This window comes from Microcebus murinus, chromosome 11 (genome assembly GCF_040939455.1).
Source record: "Microcebus murinus isolate Inina chromosome 11, M.murinus_Inina_mat1.0, whole genome shotgun sequence".
NCBI lineage: Eukaryota > Metazoa > Chordata > Mammalia > Primates > Cheirogaleidae > Microcebus > Microcebus murinus.
In genome coordinates this window covers 83,124,165-83,140,950 of record NC_134114.1, presented here as the reverse complement: position 1 = coordinate 83,140,950, position 16,786 = coordinate 83,124,165, and the positions used below count along the sequence as shown (strand labels likewise).

The 16,786-nt window shown below is 34.3% G+C and overlaps 1 protein-coding gene and 1 pseudogene across 2 annotated transcripts in view; both read left to right on the top strand.

The window, feature by feature from the left end:
- Window positions 1-16,786, top strand: part of TMEM232 (transmembrane protein 232) — a 202,933-nt gene that overhangs the window by 19,857 nt on the left and 166,290 nt on the right. For both annotated transcript variants that reach the window (XM_076008262.1, XM_012754577.3), the window contains exons 2-3: window positions 8,832-8,967; window positions 16,017-16,128. In XM_076008262.1, coding sequence (XP_075864377.1) covers window positions 8,849-8,967; window positions 16,017-16,128 — 231 coding nt within the window. In that variant the 5' untranslated portion in view covers window positions 8,832-8,848. The remainder of the gene's footprint in view (window positions 1-8,831; window positions 8,968-16,016; window positions 16,129-16,786) is intronic.
- LOC105865741 (importin subunit alpha-7-like) lies at window positions 860-2,682 on the top strand (annotated as a pseudogene).

Sequence of the window (16,786 nt, the reverse complement as noted above, 5' to 3'; positions counted from 1 at the left end):
AAAGACAAAATTTGGGGCTCAGCAAAAAAAAAAAAAAAAAAAGAAAAGACAAAATTATGGAGACAGTACAAAGATCAGTAGTTGCCAGGGTGGAGAGGTTGGGGGCATGAATAGGTAGAGTGCAGAAGGTTTTTAAGGCAGTGAAAATACTCTTGATGATACCGTGTTTCTCTGAAAATAAGACCTACCCATAAAATAAGCCCTAGCAGGATTTCTAAGCATTTGCACTATATAAGCCCTAGCCCAAAAATAAGACCTAGTGATGGGTGTGGCTATGCAGTGTATCTGCACAACCAGTGCATTTCGCCGCGGAGCGGTAAAGAAGACGAGCAACGCTTTTCATTTGCCTCATGAGAGCTCTATTGCTCGACATGAGAGATTGGAGCCAATTATTCTAAAGGAAACAGAGTTGCAAGAAATTCAGGATGGAATTCGGGGTTTGGAGAGTTATGATGATGTTCCAGAAGAAGATAACTATATTTGAATAAATGTAGATTGTTGTACCGTACTTAAAAAAAATAACACATCCCCTGAAAATAAGCCCTACGGTGTCTGCTTGAGGAAAAATAAATATAAGACCCTGTCTTATTTTTGGGGAAACATGGTACTATAATGGATACATGTCATTATACATTTGTTCAAACCCATAGGATGTACAACACCAAGAGTGAACACTAAGGTAAAGTATGGACTTTGGGTGATTATGATGTGTTGATGTAGGCTTATCGATTGTAACAAACATACCATTCTGGATGTTGTCTGCTGAAACTGCAGCTGAAGCTACTGCCCCTGCTGCCACCAAGTGGTGGCAGAGCCACCACTGAGCAAGCAAGCACCACTCTGAGCAAGCAGAGCCGTGATGTAGATCATGGCAAGCCCATGGAAAGACAGTTATCAAATGAAGAGCTGTAAGAACAATGCCCTAAACCCTGAGGAAAGGAGGCGAAGAAGAGAGGAAGAGGGCATTCAGTTCCGGAAGCAGAAGCTCAAGCAACGACTTTTTAAACAGAGAAAAGTGGAGGTGATTAATAAACAAGCTGCCACGTTTAATAGTCTTCTCATGGACTCCTATCTGAGTTCTACTGCTGGAGTAAGTGGTGATCACAAGAGAGATGGTGGAGATGCTCTAGTCTGATGATTCTGACCTGCAGTTAGTGACCACACAACAATTTCAGAAACTGCTCTCCAAAGAGCCTGGTCCTCCAATAGATAAAGTTATCAATACTTCAGGATTAGTGGATTGGTTTGTGGAGTTTTTGAAGAGGAATGAGAATTGTACATTACAGTTTGTAACTGTCTGAGCTCTAACAAACATCGCCTCTGGAACCTCTCAGCAGACCAAAATTATCATTGAAGTAGAGGCCCATTTTTATAGAGCTACTTAACTCAGACTTTGAGGATGTGCAGCAACAGGCAGTCTGGGCACTGGGAAACAGCTGGAGACAGCTCCGTTTGCTGAGATTACATCTTGAACTGTTGTTCTATCCTTAATCCTTTGTTAATACTCTTTACCAAGTCCACATGACTGACAATGACACGGAATGCGGTCTTGGCCCTGTCAAACCTCTGCCAAGGGAAGAACCCACCCCCAGAATTTGCAAAGGCCTCTTGTTTGCTGGTATTGTCTCAGCTACTCTTCAGCAGCAACTCAGACTTGTTGGAAGATGCTTGCTGGGAACCTCTCTTGTCTGTCTGATGGCCCCAATAAGAAAATCCAGGTGATCATAGACTCTGGAGTCTGCCAGAGATTGGTAGAGCTGCTGATGCACAACAATTATGAAGTGACGTCCCCTGCCCTGAGAGCTGTGGGTAATATCATCACCAGGGATGATGACATCCAGACCCAGGTCATTCTGAACTGTTCAGCCCTCTTTTGCCTCCACTTGTTGAGCAGCCCCAAGGAGTCAATCCAGAAGGAAACTTGCTGAACCATTTCATATATCACCATTGTTGGCAACAGGGCTCAAATACAAGCTGTTATAGATGCAAATGTCTTCCCTGTGTTGATTGAAATCCTTCAGAAAGCAGAGTTCTGTACAAGGAAAGAGGTAGCCTGGGCCATCAATGCCACATCAGGAGGAATCCCTATGCAGATTAGGTATGTGGACTCACTGGGCTGCACCAAACCCCTGTGTGATTTGCTGACTGTAATGGATTCAAAGATTGTGCAAGAGTACCTCAGTTGACTGGAGAACATCCTGTGGCTTGGAGAGCAAGAAGGCCAACACAGTGGCTCAGGGAATAACCCCTACTGTGGCCTCATCGAGGAAGCCTATGGCTTGGATAAAACTGAGTTCTCCAGAGCCATGAGAACCAGGAGATCTACCAGAGGGCATTTGATCTGATGGAGCACTACTTTGGTGTAAGAGATGATGATAGCAGCCTGGCTCCCCAAATTGATGAAATTCAACTGCAGTTCATCTTCTAGCAGCCTGAGGCCCTGGTGGAGGGTTTCCAGCTATCATATAATATCTGCCTCTGGGTAGGGGAGGGAATGGGAAACACTGCCAACCAACAGAAGAGCAGCACACTGGTGGTTGGGAAACCAGCCCCCTCACCATCAGCCACCACACACCTCTGCTGTCCTGGAGACTGTGCCCTTGACCTGCTCTCACCCTTTCTCTGGAGGGTGCACCTTCTGGACAGACAGAACCATCTGAGGTTCACATTTGGGTTTTGTGACAAGAAGGGGACATGTTGGTTTTTCTTCCTTAAGCTAAATTTTGGCTGCACACATCTTTAACCCAGGAGCCCATGGGTAGACAAAGGAGGACTAAGGTAATCAATTTGTACGTTTATAGAGTTTTCATTTTTCTTTTTTTCTTTGGCGGTGGCTTCCTTTTTATCTTTTTTTCATCTTTCTCAGTCCTCTTCCCGGATCTTCATAACTCCTATGGAATATTCCAGAGGTGGGAGATGGGAGGGAAAGGGTGAAATCCAAAACAAAGTGTTCTTGTTCTGACAGAATATTAATCTTGTAAGCTTGAGAAAACAAACAAACAAACAAACAAAAAACCTCTTACCATTCTGGTGGGGGATATTGATAATAGGACAGACTGTGCACGTAAGGGAGTAAGAGGTACATGGGAAATTTATGTACTTTCCTCTCCATTTTGTGTGAATTTAAAACTACTCTTAGGTTGAAAAAATAAACTGCTCAAGATTGAAAAAATAAAGTCTTTAAACAAACAATCTGTATGTAAACAAGGAACACATATTGAATATATCAGTATCAACATCAAAAATTTTATTGTGACAAGTAACCCTTTTCATACTTTTTAATTTTATCTAATTTAATTTGAATTTTAGTAGTATTCTTTGCATGAACTAATGTATCTAGCTACTGTTTCTGTGGGTTTTTTTTTTAGTAGTATTCATAGTAGAAAAATGAGTCTCACATAGGTATATTAACAGGAACAGAAGAAGGTAGTTTAAAATTCTCATCAATTTCAGAATGTTATTTTTTTGTCTTATAAAACATAATGCTGTATTTTCAAAATTTAATGTCAACTTTTTACCAGCAGCCAGTTCCTTTAAGTTCTCCTATTAAATTATAACTAAACACACATTATATTTTGAAGAAAGAAATAGATTCTGGATTCGTGAACTGTGGATGTGTGAAGCTTCCTGTGATAGGAAATAAAATTCAAACATTCCATCAAATTTTAAGATGCTTAGTGATAACTTTTTACAGATTGCGATATAAAGATCATCTCCCACTTTAATGATAATTGCTAAATTATAGAGTGTCTTGTTTTAGTTTTCTATTGCTACCAAAACAAATTACCACAAATTAGAGGCTTAAAATAACATTCATTTACTATCTCACAGTTCTTTAGGTCATAAATCTAAGCTGGCTCAGCTGGATTCTCTGCTCAGTGTCTCACAAGATTGAAATCAAGATTGCAGCTGGGAGAAAATATTTGCAAACCACAATCTGATAAGGGGTTAATATCCAAAACATAAAAGTAACTCAAACAACACAATAGCAAACAAACAAATAAACCAAAAAAACAGCAATTAAAAAAAGGAGCAAAGGACCTGAATAGACATTTCGCAAAAAAAGACATACAAATGGACAATAGGTATATGAATAGGTGCTCAACATCACTAACCATCGGAGAAATGCAAATTGAAACCACAATGAGATATCACCTCACACCTGTTAGAATGGCTATTATTAAAAAGATGAAAGATAACGTGTGTTGGTGAGGATGTAGAGAAAAGGGAACCTTTGTACACTGTTGGTGAGAATGTAAATTAGTACAGTTGTTATAGAGGTTTCTCAAAAAATTGAAAATGGAAATATCATATGAACCACTGGGTATATATCCAAAGGAAATGAAATTAGTATGTGAAAGATATGTGCACCTCCATGTTCATTGCAGCATTATTCACAATAGCCAAGATATGGAAGAACTTAAGTGTCCATTGATGGATGAATGCATAGAAAAAAATGTGGTATATATACATAATTGTATATTATTCAGCCATAAGAAAGAAGGAAACTATGTCATTTGTGACAACACAGATGAATCCAGAGGACATTATGCTAAGTGAAATAAGCCAGACACAGAAAGACAATACTACATGATCTCACTTATACACAGAATCTAAAAATGTCAAATTCATAGATTCAGAGAGTAGAATGGTGGTTGCCAGCAGCTGGAGTGGAAGGTGGAAATGGAGGATGATGTTGGTCAAAGGGTACAAAGTTTCAGTTAGACAGAATAAGTAAATTCTGGAGATCTATTGTACAGTGTAGTGGCTGTAGGTAATAGTAAGGCATACTTGAAACTTGCTGAGAGAGTAGACTTTAAATGTTCTTACCACACACACACAAAAGATAACTATGTGAAGTAATGGCTATCTTAATTAGCTTGATTGTGGTAATTATTTCTCAATTTATGCACATACCAAAACACCATATTATACATTATAAATATATATAATTTTTATCAATTGTATCTCAATAATGCTTGGGGAAAAAGAGTTTCCAGCCAAGCTGGTATCTTACCAGTAGGCTCTGGTAAAGAATGCACTTCTAAGCTCATCCAGATTGTTGGAAAAACTCGGCTTCATGTAGTTGTAAGACTGAGGTGTTTGTTTTTATTTTTAGTTTTCTGTCGTTGTTGGTTTTGGCTAGGGTATTTCTCAGCTTCTACAGGCATTCTGGTGTGACATCCTCCTTTTGGATGACTACTCCAAAATGATTACCTACCTTTGCAGCTGTCCTACATAAAACTTATTTTTAATAAATTTTAAAATAATGCAACCTTTTCTAGTTTTATACTGTTCAGAGTTAATTATACTTGTAAGTATTGATGCTGATACAATATTTCTGCTTTTATATCACTATTAATAGTATGTTCAAATTGTACATATAGTAAAGCAGTTGCCAATGTTAGTGATAGATGTGCATTTATCAAGTTGCAATGAAAAATAGTTTAGTAGGTTTGTTTATTCTATGAGTTTGTCTTCATATTGTCAACCAGTGCTGAATACATTGAACTATGGTGTCATTGAAATGGGGTACATGAGCAATATCTTTGTTGCAGAATCAACCAACCTTTCCAAGAAAACATCTTTGATGCCATCTTTAACTATTGTCTTGACAATTGAATATTTTTTTAGTCTTAGCAACAGAAAGTGCTAGATTATGAGAACCTGCACAAGATTAATATTTCTTCTATTGGTTTTTAATTCAATACTTTCAATTTTTTTTTTAGTTTTGAACTTCTTTATGTTTTGTATAAATGACATTTAAAGGGTGATGTTTATTGCTTTGATAGACAGTGCATATTAGAAATAATATACTTTAGTTTTAGCACTTCACAAAATCAAACTCGCTATGATAACCCTATAAAAGACTAGTCAAAATTCTTTTGAATTTATTTGGAATAATACTATCATTATTTGGTTCATTACTGTTGCTGCCTTCACAAAAACTTTCTTTTTTCCTTCACCAAAATATGTCCAGTGAAGCTTGTTTTGTCATCAATAAATTATAATAAATTATGATAAAATTTTACTTTGCTAGTTTAGCTAATTCTGTTAAAAGTAAATTAAAAACCAGACTTGATATAAATTAGAATTATAAAATAACAAATTAAAATAATAATTTTTATATATTGTGTCAAAGTTGTAAAACTAATTTTAAAATATCATACCCTGCAATCTGACCCTACTGTAAATGCAGTACTAATAATAATTTCTTTGTTGATAGCTTCAAATTTGGGATTCTACTGAGAATTTGATGAAGAATAATTTTAAAAAAGGAATAAAATTTTTCTGAAAGCTAATGACATTTTCAAATTCTATATTTCAATTTTTGGGGGGGATCATTTTAAACCATTTTAAACCATTTTCTTTGTTTATTTACCACACTGAGGATTTAATTCCAACATCTCTATTGGAAACATTTCTGAAGGCATTCATTTTTTTCTTTTAGACTGTTCCTATTATTCTTAGTCAAAGACAATACTAAGTAATAAAATATATTACAGGGTACAAATTATCTCTCTTGTGTATTTCAACACTACTAAAAAAGTGCCTTATAAACTAGTGTTGGTTAAACACTGTTGCCAGTACTACCAAGATAAGCCAGAAATTGAGAGTGAGCTATTTTACAGCAATTTGATGTTTTCATCCCATCCAGTCTTGAGAATTTTCTTCAATTAGTTGTTGTGAAACTCTGATAATGAGCAGAAGGTATAAATAACTACCACTGTTCTCAGCAGGTGTAAGGAATCTTTGGACAATAGGATCAGTGATCATGACGGAATTTCTAAAATAATTAGTCTTTAAGTTGTTAAAGGCTCAAAACTATGACTAATAGTCAACTCTGTGAAATATCTCCTAAAGCTTCAGGTCAGTTTACCTAACAGTGTACACAGAGACCAGTTTGCCTTCAATTATTTTTTTGTTCCAGGTGGCTGTAGTTTTTCCTTTCCAGTCGGCATTAAATATTTTAAACTAATTTATTTAAGAGCATGTCTGACACAAATTTGTATTTCTAGACTATATTTCTGAAATATGCAATGTTTTGTGAATGGTGGGATTATTTTTTTAGGCTCATAAGTTTCTTTTTGTTTTCTTTTGAAGACATGGTCTTTACCTAGTTTACTTAAACCTCTCACTTTCATAATCTTATATCCACAATAAATACTTATCAAATTTGCAACATTTATTAGATTTATCAGATTTACTCCTTTGCATATTCCTACTACTTGATTATTGTTCTTTTAGGCTGCTTGTGCTTATGGGTACCTTATTATGCATTTATTGGTAATATGAATTTGTAGTTATTTTCCTGAGTGCCTTTTAAGGTAGAAATGCCCAATGTGATGTTTTTAGCTGGTAAAGAAAATAAATGTCTGAAAATATTAATCCTGCATGGGAATAACTTTTGTTTTACATTAAAGTTAGGACCACTCTAGATGACACTCCTTTTCAGGACAGCTGCCGACTTAGAAGATCTGTTTGCTTTACATTCTGATGAATGTGGATTATTTGAAGCAGATCTTGCTGTACATCATTAGCAATAGACAATGATGTTTTTTGTGTCTGTGATCTTTTTTATGCTGGATATTTTCCCATTGCCCTTCTCATTGCTTTCTATCTTTCTCCACTTTGCCCTGTGCCTCCTAGCTTCTAGTTTGGTTTAGCAAATGGGAAGCATAGGCAAATGATTGGAGTGGAGTGCGGAAGAGAATGAGGTCACAGTTCCTATCCTCCAGGCTCCCTCTTAGATGGTAGCCTCAGATTGGTAGCATCTCTCAACCCAAAGCCAAAAACTAATAACTAGTTTTTAGTTTTCTAAAGCACCACTCTCTTGCAGTTATTCTTTCTTGGTCTGTCTTCCTTTTCAGTCCTAAGAGTAGCAACTGCTTATCCTTTTTTTGCCAGCCCCTGAGAACTACACCATATTGTTTTATAACTCTACCCATGTCTCTCAGAAGAATCCCTTCATACAGTTACTCCATTTGAGTGTGTCCTATGTTTCCTGCCCACACCTTGACTGATCTAATGATCAGTTTTTAAATTTAACTATCTTAAACTTAAATGCAAAATAATCCAGTATAAATATGACTACTCATTTCATTATTTCATTCTGCTGATTAAATACTCCACTAAACACAAATAGTATGTCCTAGTTTTGGTCACACTTATAGAATATGCTAACATATACTTTAGAAAGAAAAAAAAATCTGGGTATCTGGGTGTGAAGGCAAGCAGAGAAAGCATAATCTAAATGGCAAAAAGACAGGAGCATAAAAGAAATATACAAGCGGCTTTGAAGAACAGAAAATAATAATCTAATAATGATCAGAAATGCTTAAAGTTCTCTATATGCCAGGCTCTATTCTAAGCAATGTACATATACTGAACTATTTATTTCTCACAGGGACTCTGTGAGGAGATACTATTCCCATTTTACAGGTGAGGAAACAGAGGCATAGAACAGTTAAGTAAATCAGTTAGTCTGGTTGTATAGCCATTCCTCTTTGCTACCATGCCATGCTCTTCTTTCAATGGTTTCGGGGATAAAAGTGCTAAAGCATATTAAAGACTAGATATTATATGAATGGACAAGTTTATAATGGTAATATAATGGAAAGAAGAGGTAAACTTGAGAGGTAAAATTAAGTTGGAATTCAGTATCTGAGAGTTTAAATTTAAATTTAATTTTTTCCTTAATAAGCTATTATTCTTAAGCCTAATTTTCCTTCTTGCTACCCTTTTTCACAAGTAATGAATTTGCATGACATATATTATTTGGTACTGTGAGTGCATTTGTATGCTAACGTACATTTAATATTTTTCTTTAGGTTTATAATCTGTGAATATGGCTGTTAACAAATCACCTGTGATTGATATATTTGGAATAATATCTCCATCTTACTATGAAAAACACTTCAAATTGAATTTTCAAAATTTAAGTAAAAAAAAAAATCATGAAGCAAGGTAAGTTAGAAAAAAAATTCATATTAATGCAGGGAACCCATAAGCATTATATAGAGAATTTAGAAAAATGAAAGAAGTCATGCATAGATCTCTAGCAAAGTATAAAAATGTTAAAATTTGCTAAAGTTTTAAAAAATAGTCTTATTTATTATAATGATTATATGCTTTCTACAATTTTGGATTCTATACTTTTGGCTTGAAATAATGATTTTTCTATACTCAATTTTTTTTAATTTGCCATAATAATTCATAAAATGTGTAAGAGAAGGTATTTAATAACTGCTGTATTTTGAAGCATTTTAGTTATTTCTAAATCCATTATTATTTCAAATTTAGTCACAGTAGAATATTTTTCTATATTTCAAATTATTTCTTCAGGATAAAGTTATAAAATGAGTGCAGTAGCAACTGGAACTTTTACAAAGACTTTACAGTCACACAGTGTACTTCCTCCAGTTGTTTTCTGTTGTTTCCTTGTCCTAATCCCACAATGATCCACATAAAAAGAAAAAGGTAGCAGGAGAGGTTGTTATTCATCCAGATCCTACAGAGAAGAAAATGAAATTGATAGTAAATCATCCAAATTTAACTCATTAAATTTTATAAAATTTATAAAATATATAGTAAAATATATAAAATGTATAGTCAAATATACAGTCAAATGTCTCAGTATTTTATGATTAGTCATTTTTTGTATCTTGGTTAAAATACCTTTGCCAACCAGAAGACTGTGTAATATTATTGCATATTATTTTCTGAAAACCTTATTATTTTCTTTTTTGTTTGTAATCTATGTGGAAATTTTTGTGAATGGTATTAAATATAGGTCCAATTTCCTTTTGTTTTATGCATAAGCAATTCATCAACATCATGTATTGAAAAGAGCATCCTTTTCCTGCTGTTTCTCTAGCACAATTATTGCATAAACCAAGTGTTCACATATAATTGGTATATATCATTTTTCTGTATTCTGTTCCATTGGCCCATTTGTCTATTTCTACATCAATATCACACTGTCTTAATTACTATAGCTTAGTAGTAACATTTAATAGTCAATATGATAGCTTTTCCAAGCTTGTTCTTCTTCAGCAGTATCTTGCATATTAATTTTGTAACCAGCTTGTCCTTCTTTTTTTCAGAAACATGATGAGATTTTTAAATTGGATTTTTCTGAATCTACTGATCAATTTAGGGAGAATTGACATTTTAACCATAACCAAGATTCCAATCAATAAACATAGCATATCTCTCCATTTATTTGGTTATTTGGAAATTTTTCTCAATAAAATTTTAGTTTTTTAATAGGGTTATTATCTGTCATTCTCATAGGAATATTATAGTATTTTTGATGCCATTATAAATGATACACACATATATATATTTTAAATTATATTTTCTAGCTGTTACCAGAAGAGAGAAATACAATTGATTTTTATAAATTTATTTTATATACAGAAATGTTACTAAATGTTATTTCTGAATATGTTTATCTCAATATTGATTTAAAAGGAATACTCTAAATATTCAACTGACAAGGGATTAATAACCAAAATATATAAGGAGCTCAAACATCTCAATAGTAGAAAACCAAATAATCCAATTTAAAAATGGGCAAAAGATCTGAATAGACATTTCTCAAAAGAAGACATACAAATGGCCAACAGGCATGTGAAAAAATATTCAACATCACTTTCAGCATAACTAAACATCAGAGAAATGCATATCAAAACCGCAATTAGATATCATCCCATCTCAGTTAAAATGGCTTTTATCAAAAAGACAAATAATAATGGATACTAGTGAGAATACAGAAAAAAGGGAATACTCCTCTACTGTTCATGGGTATGCAAATTAGTACAACTACCAGGGAAAACAGGAAGTTCCTCATAAAGCTAAAAATACTGTACTGTATTATACTGTACTGTATGATCTAGCAATCCTACTGCTGGATATATAGCCAAAAGAAAGGAAAATAGTGTATTAAAGAGATAGCTGCACTCCCATGTTGATTGCTGCACTAGTCACAATAGCCAAAATATGGAGCAACCTAAGTGTCCACCAACAAATGAATGAGTAAAGAAAATGTAATACATGCACACAATGGAATATAATTCAGTCATAAACAATTTATTCAGCCTTAAAAAAGAATGAAATCCTGTTATTTGCAACAACATGGATGGAACTGGATTACATCATGTTAAGTGAAATAAGTAAGGCACAGAAAGACAAATATTGCATGTTCTCACACGTTGGTAGGTGCTAAAATAATTGATCTCATGGAGGTAGAGAGTAGAATGATGGGTACCAGAGGATGGGAGGGGGATAGTTGGGAGGGTGGATAAAGAGTAAAGAGGAGTTGTTTAATTTATAGTTAGAGAGAAGAAATAAGATCTAGTGCTTAGTAACATAATAGGGTGGCTATAGTTAACAATAATTTACTGTATATTTCAAAATAACTAGAGGAATGGATTTGAAATGTTGCCAACATGAAGAAATGATGTTTGAGGTGATGAATATCCTAATTGCTCTGATTTGACCATTACACATTATGCTATTACATCAAAGTATCACTGTACTCCATAAAAATGTACAATTATCATGTATCCATAAAAACTAAAAATAAAAAAAAATTAAAAGGGTAAATCTAAGCATCCTTCTTTAAGAAAATACTACTTTTTTTCTTTAAAACTTATCTGGTATTCTAATTCTATCTTGCATTATTTTTAATACCCACTAGATTTTATTACTATTTTAACTCGTCAACATTCTTTTATATTTAATTTCTTCATCACTTTCCTTACTTTTTAATCCTTCTTTCTTCTATCTGGACTTGTTTTTCATTTGCTTGTTGTAATACTTTGACTTTCCCAGAAATTTTGTTGTTGGCAAAAATCTCAACTTTTGTTTGTCTGAATATATCTTTATTTTATTCTTATTCTTGAAAAATGTTTAAAACTGAACATGCGGCCGGGCGCGGTGGCTCACGCCTGTAATCCTAGCTCTCTGGGAGGCCGAGGCGGGCGGATTGCTCAAGGTCAGGAGTTCGAAACCAGCCTGAGCAAGAGCGAGACCCCGTCTCTACTATAAATAGAAAGAAACTAATTGGCCAACTAATATATACAAAAAATTAGCCGGTCATGGTGGCGCATGCCTGTAGTCCCAGCTACTCGGGAGGCTGAGACAGAAGGATCGCTTGAGCCCAGGAGTTTGAGGTTGCTGTGAGCTAGCCAGACGCCACGGCACTCACTCTAGCCTGGGCAACAAAGTGAGACTCTGTCTCAAAAAAAAAAAAAAATAAATAAATAAATAAATAAATAAATAAATAAATAAAACTGAACATGCAATTATCTTTGGACCATTATCACTTTTTATTCTTTGTTTCCCCCTAGAATATTATTGATACATTTCCACTGTCTCACAGTTCCCATTATTGCTGTTAAGAAGTTAGATGCAATTTTAACATCAGTCTAAAATTAATCTGCACCCCCACGGATGATTTTTAAACTTTCTTATTGTATTCTTTTTCTTCAGTTTTACTATGATGTGTCAAACTGTAATTTGTTTAAAAAATTTATTGCTTGGATTTGTTGGAGCTTTTTGAATTTTTGGATATGTCTTTTATTATTGCTAAAAAATTATCTGATATTATTTATTCAGATGTTGCCTTGACAACTCCTTTTCTATTTTCTCTCCTTATGGGACTCTTGATTAATTGCGTATGTGGTCATCTTATTAAATCTTTTATATACTTTACTCTTTCCTCTCCACCTTTCAAATTTTTTTCTTTTTTTACTGTATTTTGAATAATTTATCCTGATCTTTGGTCTGTCTTCCATGTGAATAATTCTCCTATTGCCAAATTTATCCATTGAACTTTTAAAAATTATATTGTACATTCTAGTAATTAATTTAGTTTTCTTCAAGTCTGTTGTGTAGATTTAAGGTTCCTGGTTTCCTGCAGATATTTTTAAGTATGTGGTGAGATGATTGTTTTATAATTTTTGTCTGATTATTTCAGTGACTGGAGTCTTAGTGAGTTTGTTGTTTCTATTTGTTCTCATTTATGTCATCTTTTTTGTTGCATCTTGTCATTATTCACTTTCCCTTCGGGGAAAAATGTTTCTTCATGTTTTTTGAGGACTAGGAGAAATATGTCATCCTCCAGAGAATCTTTGCATTTGCTTCTCTGCCAGGCACCTGTCAATGCTACCAATCTGGGACAACTAAAACTGAACTCACTGCCTGAGTTTTCTTGCCCAACAATCTATGTTTATCTGGGATATAAATCTGTGTTGGGCCCAATCTTCTCCACAACAGTTCTTTTTTTCTTTTGCTTTATTTCTTTCTCTGCTAAACACCAAGGTAGCCTCCTGTGTAGTTCTTAGGGTTGGGAAGGAGGTAGTGGGTTTAGTTCTGATTATCCTTACCTTGAATATTTAGTCAGACAATGTGCCGAGATTCTCTTATAAGTTTCCTGCACTTTGAAAATCCTTGCTTTTCTCTACTGTTAAGTCACTTAGAAAACATACTTGCTCTTCTTCTCTTTGTGGCCCCCTATATCAAGGGAAACCAGACGTTTGGCATGAAGCAGGGACCCAACAAAGAATATCACCTTTATTTCTCTTCTTTTTTTTTAATTTATTTTATTTTTTTTTTATTTCGGCATATTATGGGGGTACAGATTTTAAGGTTTCAATAAATGCCCATTTCCCCCCCTCCCCCCAAAAGTCTGAGTCTCCATCATGACCATCCCCCAGATGGTGCACATCTCACTCATTATGTATGTATATACCCGCCCCCCTCCCCCCTCCCACCTGCCCTATTTCTCTTCTTATATTTTCCATGAATATTTTTATAAGCCTCATAGTCCACATCCTTCACTTATTCTTCCTTAAGGGAAAAATGTGTTTTTTGTAGGCTCAGTGTAAGTTCCATTAGTGACATATGTAAGATTCCATATAAATCCTTCAACTGAGGTACAGAGTCCATACATTTCTGGACCAAAGAGAAAGTCATAAAATTTTGCAATGGGTTACTAGTTTGGAGTATGCCATTTTGTGACTATTTTCTTTTATAATTAAGATTATTTTATTGCATATATTCTCTTTTCCTTTAGTTACTTCATCTCAGAGATGGAAAAGACAAAAAGATTTTGAAGACATATCAAGTGTGCACATGTTTTAACTGACTGAAAAAAAGGGAATGTAAGAATTACATCGGGAAGATTTAGTCAAGCAATTACAATATTTTATATATTTTTTACAGAAGCTTCTGAATATTTTTATATCTGGGAGACTATAGTCTTCAAAGCCTCCTAAAATGTTAATATGCCTGAAATTTTTCTTTTGTATAAATGTTTTTGAAACAGTAGCAAGGAAAACTTTTCCAGAATCATATTCTGGCCATTTGTGGAGATTTTTGATTTATTGTCATTATCTTTAATTTGCCTGAATTATTGTAAGCCTTTAAGAGAAATCCTAAGTTAGTAGAATTAATGAATTGTATTCGCTATTCTTTTTGTTTGTTTATTTATATAGATTTATGGGGTGTGTGTGCAATTGTGTTACCTGTGTAGTGGTCAATTCAAGACTTTTCAGTTATTCATCATCTGAATAACTTACGTTGTACCCATTAAGTAATTTCTCATCATCTACTCCCCAATCCCCTCACCTTTCCAAATCTCCATTGTCTTATCATTCCAGTCTCTACATTCATAGTGTTTACTATTCCCTTGATGTCACTTTTAAAAATAATTTTTGTTTCAAAACATTAGGAGGTACAAGTGTTCTTGTTATGTAGATGAATTATATAATGCTGAAGTCAGGGCTTGTAGTATGCATGTCACCAAAACGGTGTATGTTGTACCTGATAGGTAATCTCATACTCACCTTAAATTCTGTTGTAAGTAGTTCATTATAATCACTTTACTCATTCTCTTGTACACACCCTCAACTTATTTGCCCCACCTCTCTTTGAAACACTTGTCTGTTCCCTCTGTTTCCCCCCTAGAATGCTTTTCATTTGTAAGACTTTAAATACCATATGCGTTACTGATGATATATGTTGTCTGAACCTTTTTTCCTGAAATTCAAACTTTTCTATCCAGCTGGCTACTCTCCATCTACATTTGGGCAGCCACAGTCATCTCATAGATAACATGTCTAATACTGAACGTATTCTCTACTCTTACCCCAAACTTCCTTCTCTAACAACCTTCCCCATCTCAGTAAATAGAAATTACATCTTTCCACTTACTCAGTTGAATCATGACTCCTTTCTTTCTCTCATGCCTAATTTCTAATTCATTGGCTAGTTCAGTTGGGGATAATGTCAAAATATACCCATTATCCAAACTCTTCTCCTTACTTATATTGCTATAATCCTGATCCAAGCCACCATTACCTCTCACCTAACTATAGGTATGTCACCTCCTTGCTACATACCACCTCCCCACACTCCAATTCTCAGTATAGCGGGGAAGATCTCATTAAAACTCAAGTTAAATAATGCCACTCCTCTTCTCAAAATGCTGCAGTAGCTTTCTGTCTCATGCAGAGTTAATATGGCTACCTGTTAACTCTGTGACCTTACTTATACATCGTTCATCCCTTGCTCATTTTACTCTAGCCACAGTTGGACTGATTCCACTTGCAGGGAGGCAATAAAAGTTTAGCTTAAATTGAACAACATTGATTTATGTGAAGAGATAAATCAGTCTTCAACATAATTGAAGCTATGCTAGATTTACCTATGAAGATGGCATATACCAACAATACTTAGGGAAATCACCTCAGAAACATTTTTTTTTCAGAAGCCATAAAGGTCTTTGGCAATAGAAATTATGTTTCTCAATCTAAGAGTGTGACAGGATCAGTCCTGGAGGCTTGCACATATGTTTTTTGCCGACTTTTTTGAGAAACATTCTTATTAAAAAAGGTAAAGTATCTTTTTCTAGAAAATAGTTGTATTAGCCACTGGAAGTTGATTAATGAAATTTGAAACTGATAGCTGTAATTATTATGGAGTTTTCTTTGTTTTGTTTTGTTTAGGCCATCATTTTCAATCACAGAGGAATTCATCTTGAAGTTCAATCAAACACAAAATTCCATAGAGGAGGAAGAATTATTGGAAGTAGCTAGAAAAATCATTCTAAGATGTAAGGTAATAGCATACCATTTGATTACTTAGTATGTGACTGGAAACCTTTTCTAGGTGGTGGGTTCTATGAAAGGAAAATAAGCACATCTCTTTTAAATTTTAAGTAGGCATAGTTAAAATATTAATGCAAATTAAAGTAAAAGCTGATGGCCAAATAATTCAGTGTCAAAGGACTTTTTGAGTGAAGGCTCCCCATAAATTTTGGGGGAATATAGCTGTTAATATACATCCAAGAGCCCATAGCAAAATATCAAAGGCTGGCAAATAAATTTATGACATTTTTTCCTAAAAGAATGTTAATTGAGATATGTTACAACCCAGAAAGGAAAGAAAGACTTTCTGAACCTCTACTATACTTGTGCAAAGTACTCTCTTCTTTCTCTGTAACAAACTATTGTTCACCTAACTTGTGAAAAATATATTCTTTAAGGGTATGACATTGATTCACAAATGTTCACACAGATATATCAAAACAGAACAGGAAATGAAGTAAGTCCTTGCTGTGTCTTTTCTACTTTAGATTCAGTTTAAGTTTGACAGAGAAAGTATATACATATTTTGCTTTGTTACTGAATAATTCATGAAATAAGAGCTGTACAAAACCAGGCCATAAATTAAGCCACCCTCTTTTGTTGTGATGGTTCTTATTTTTCAGTTCATG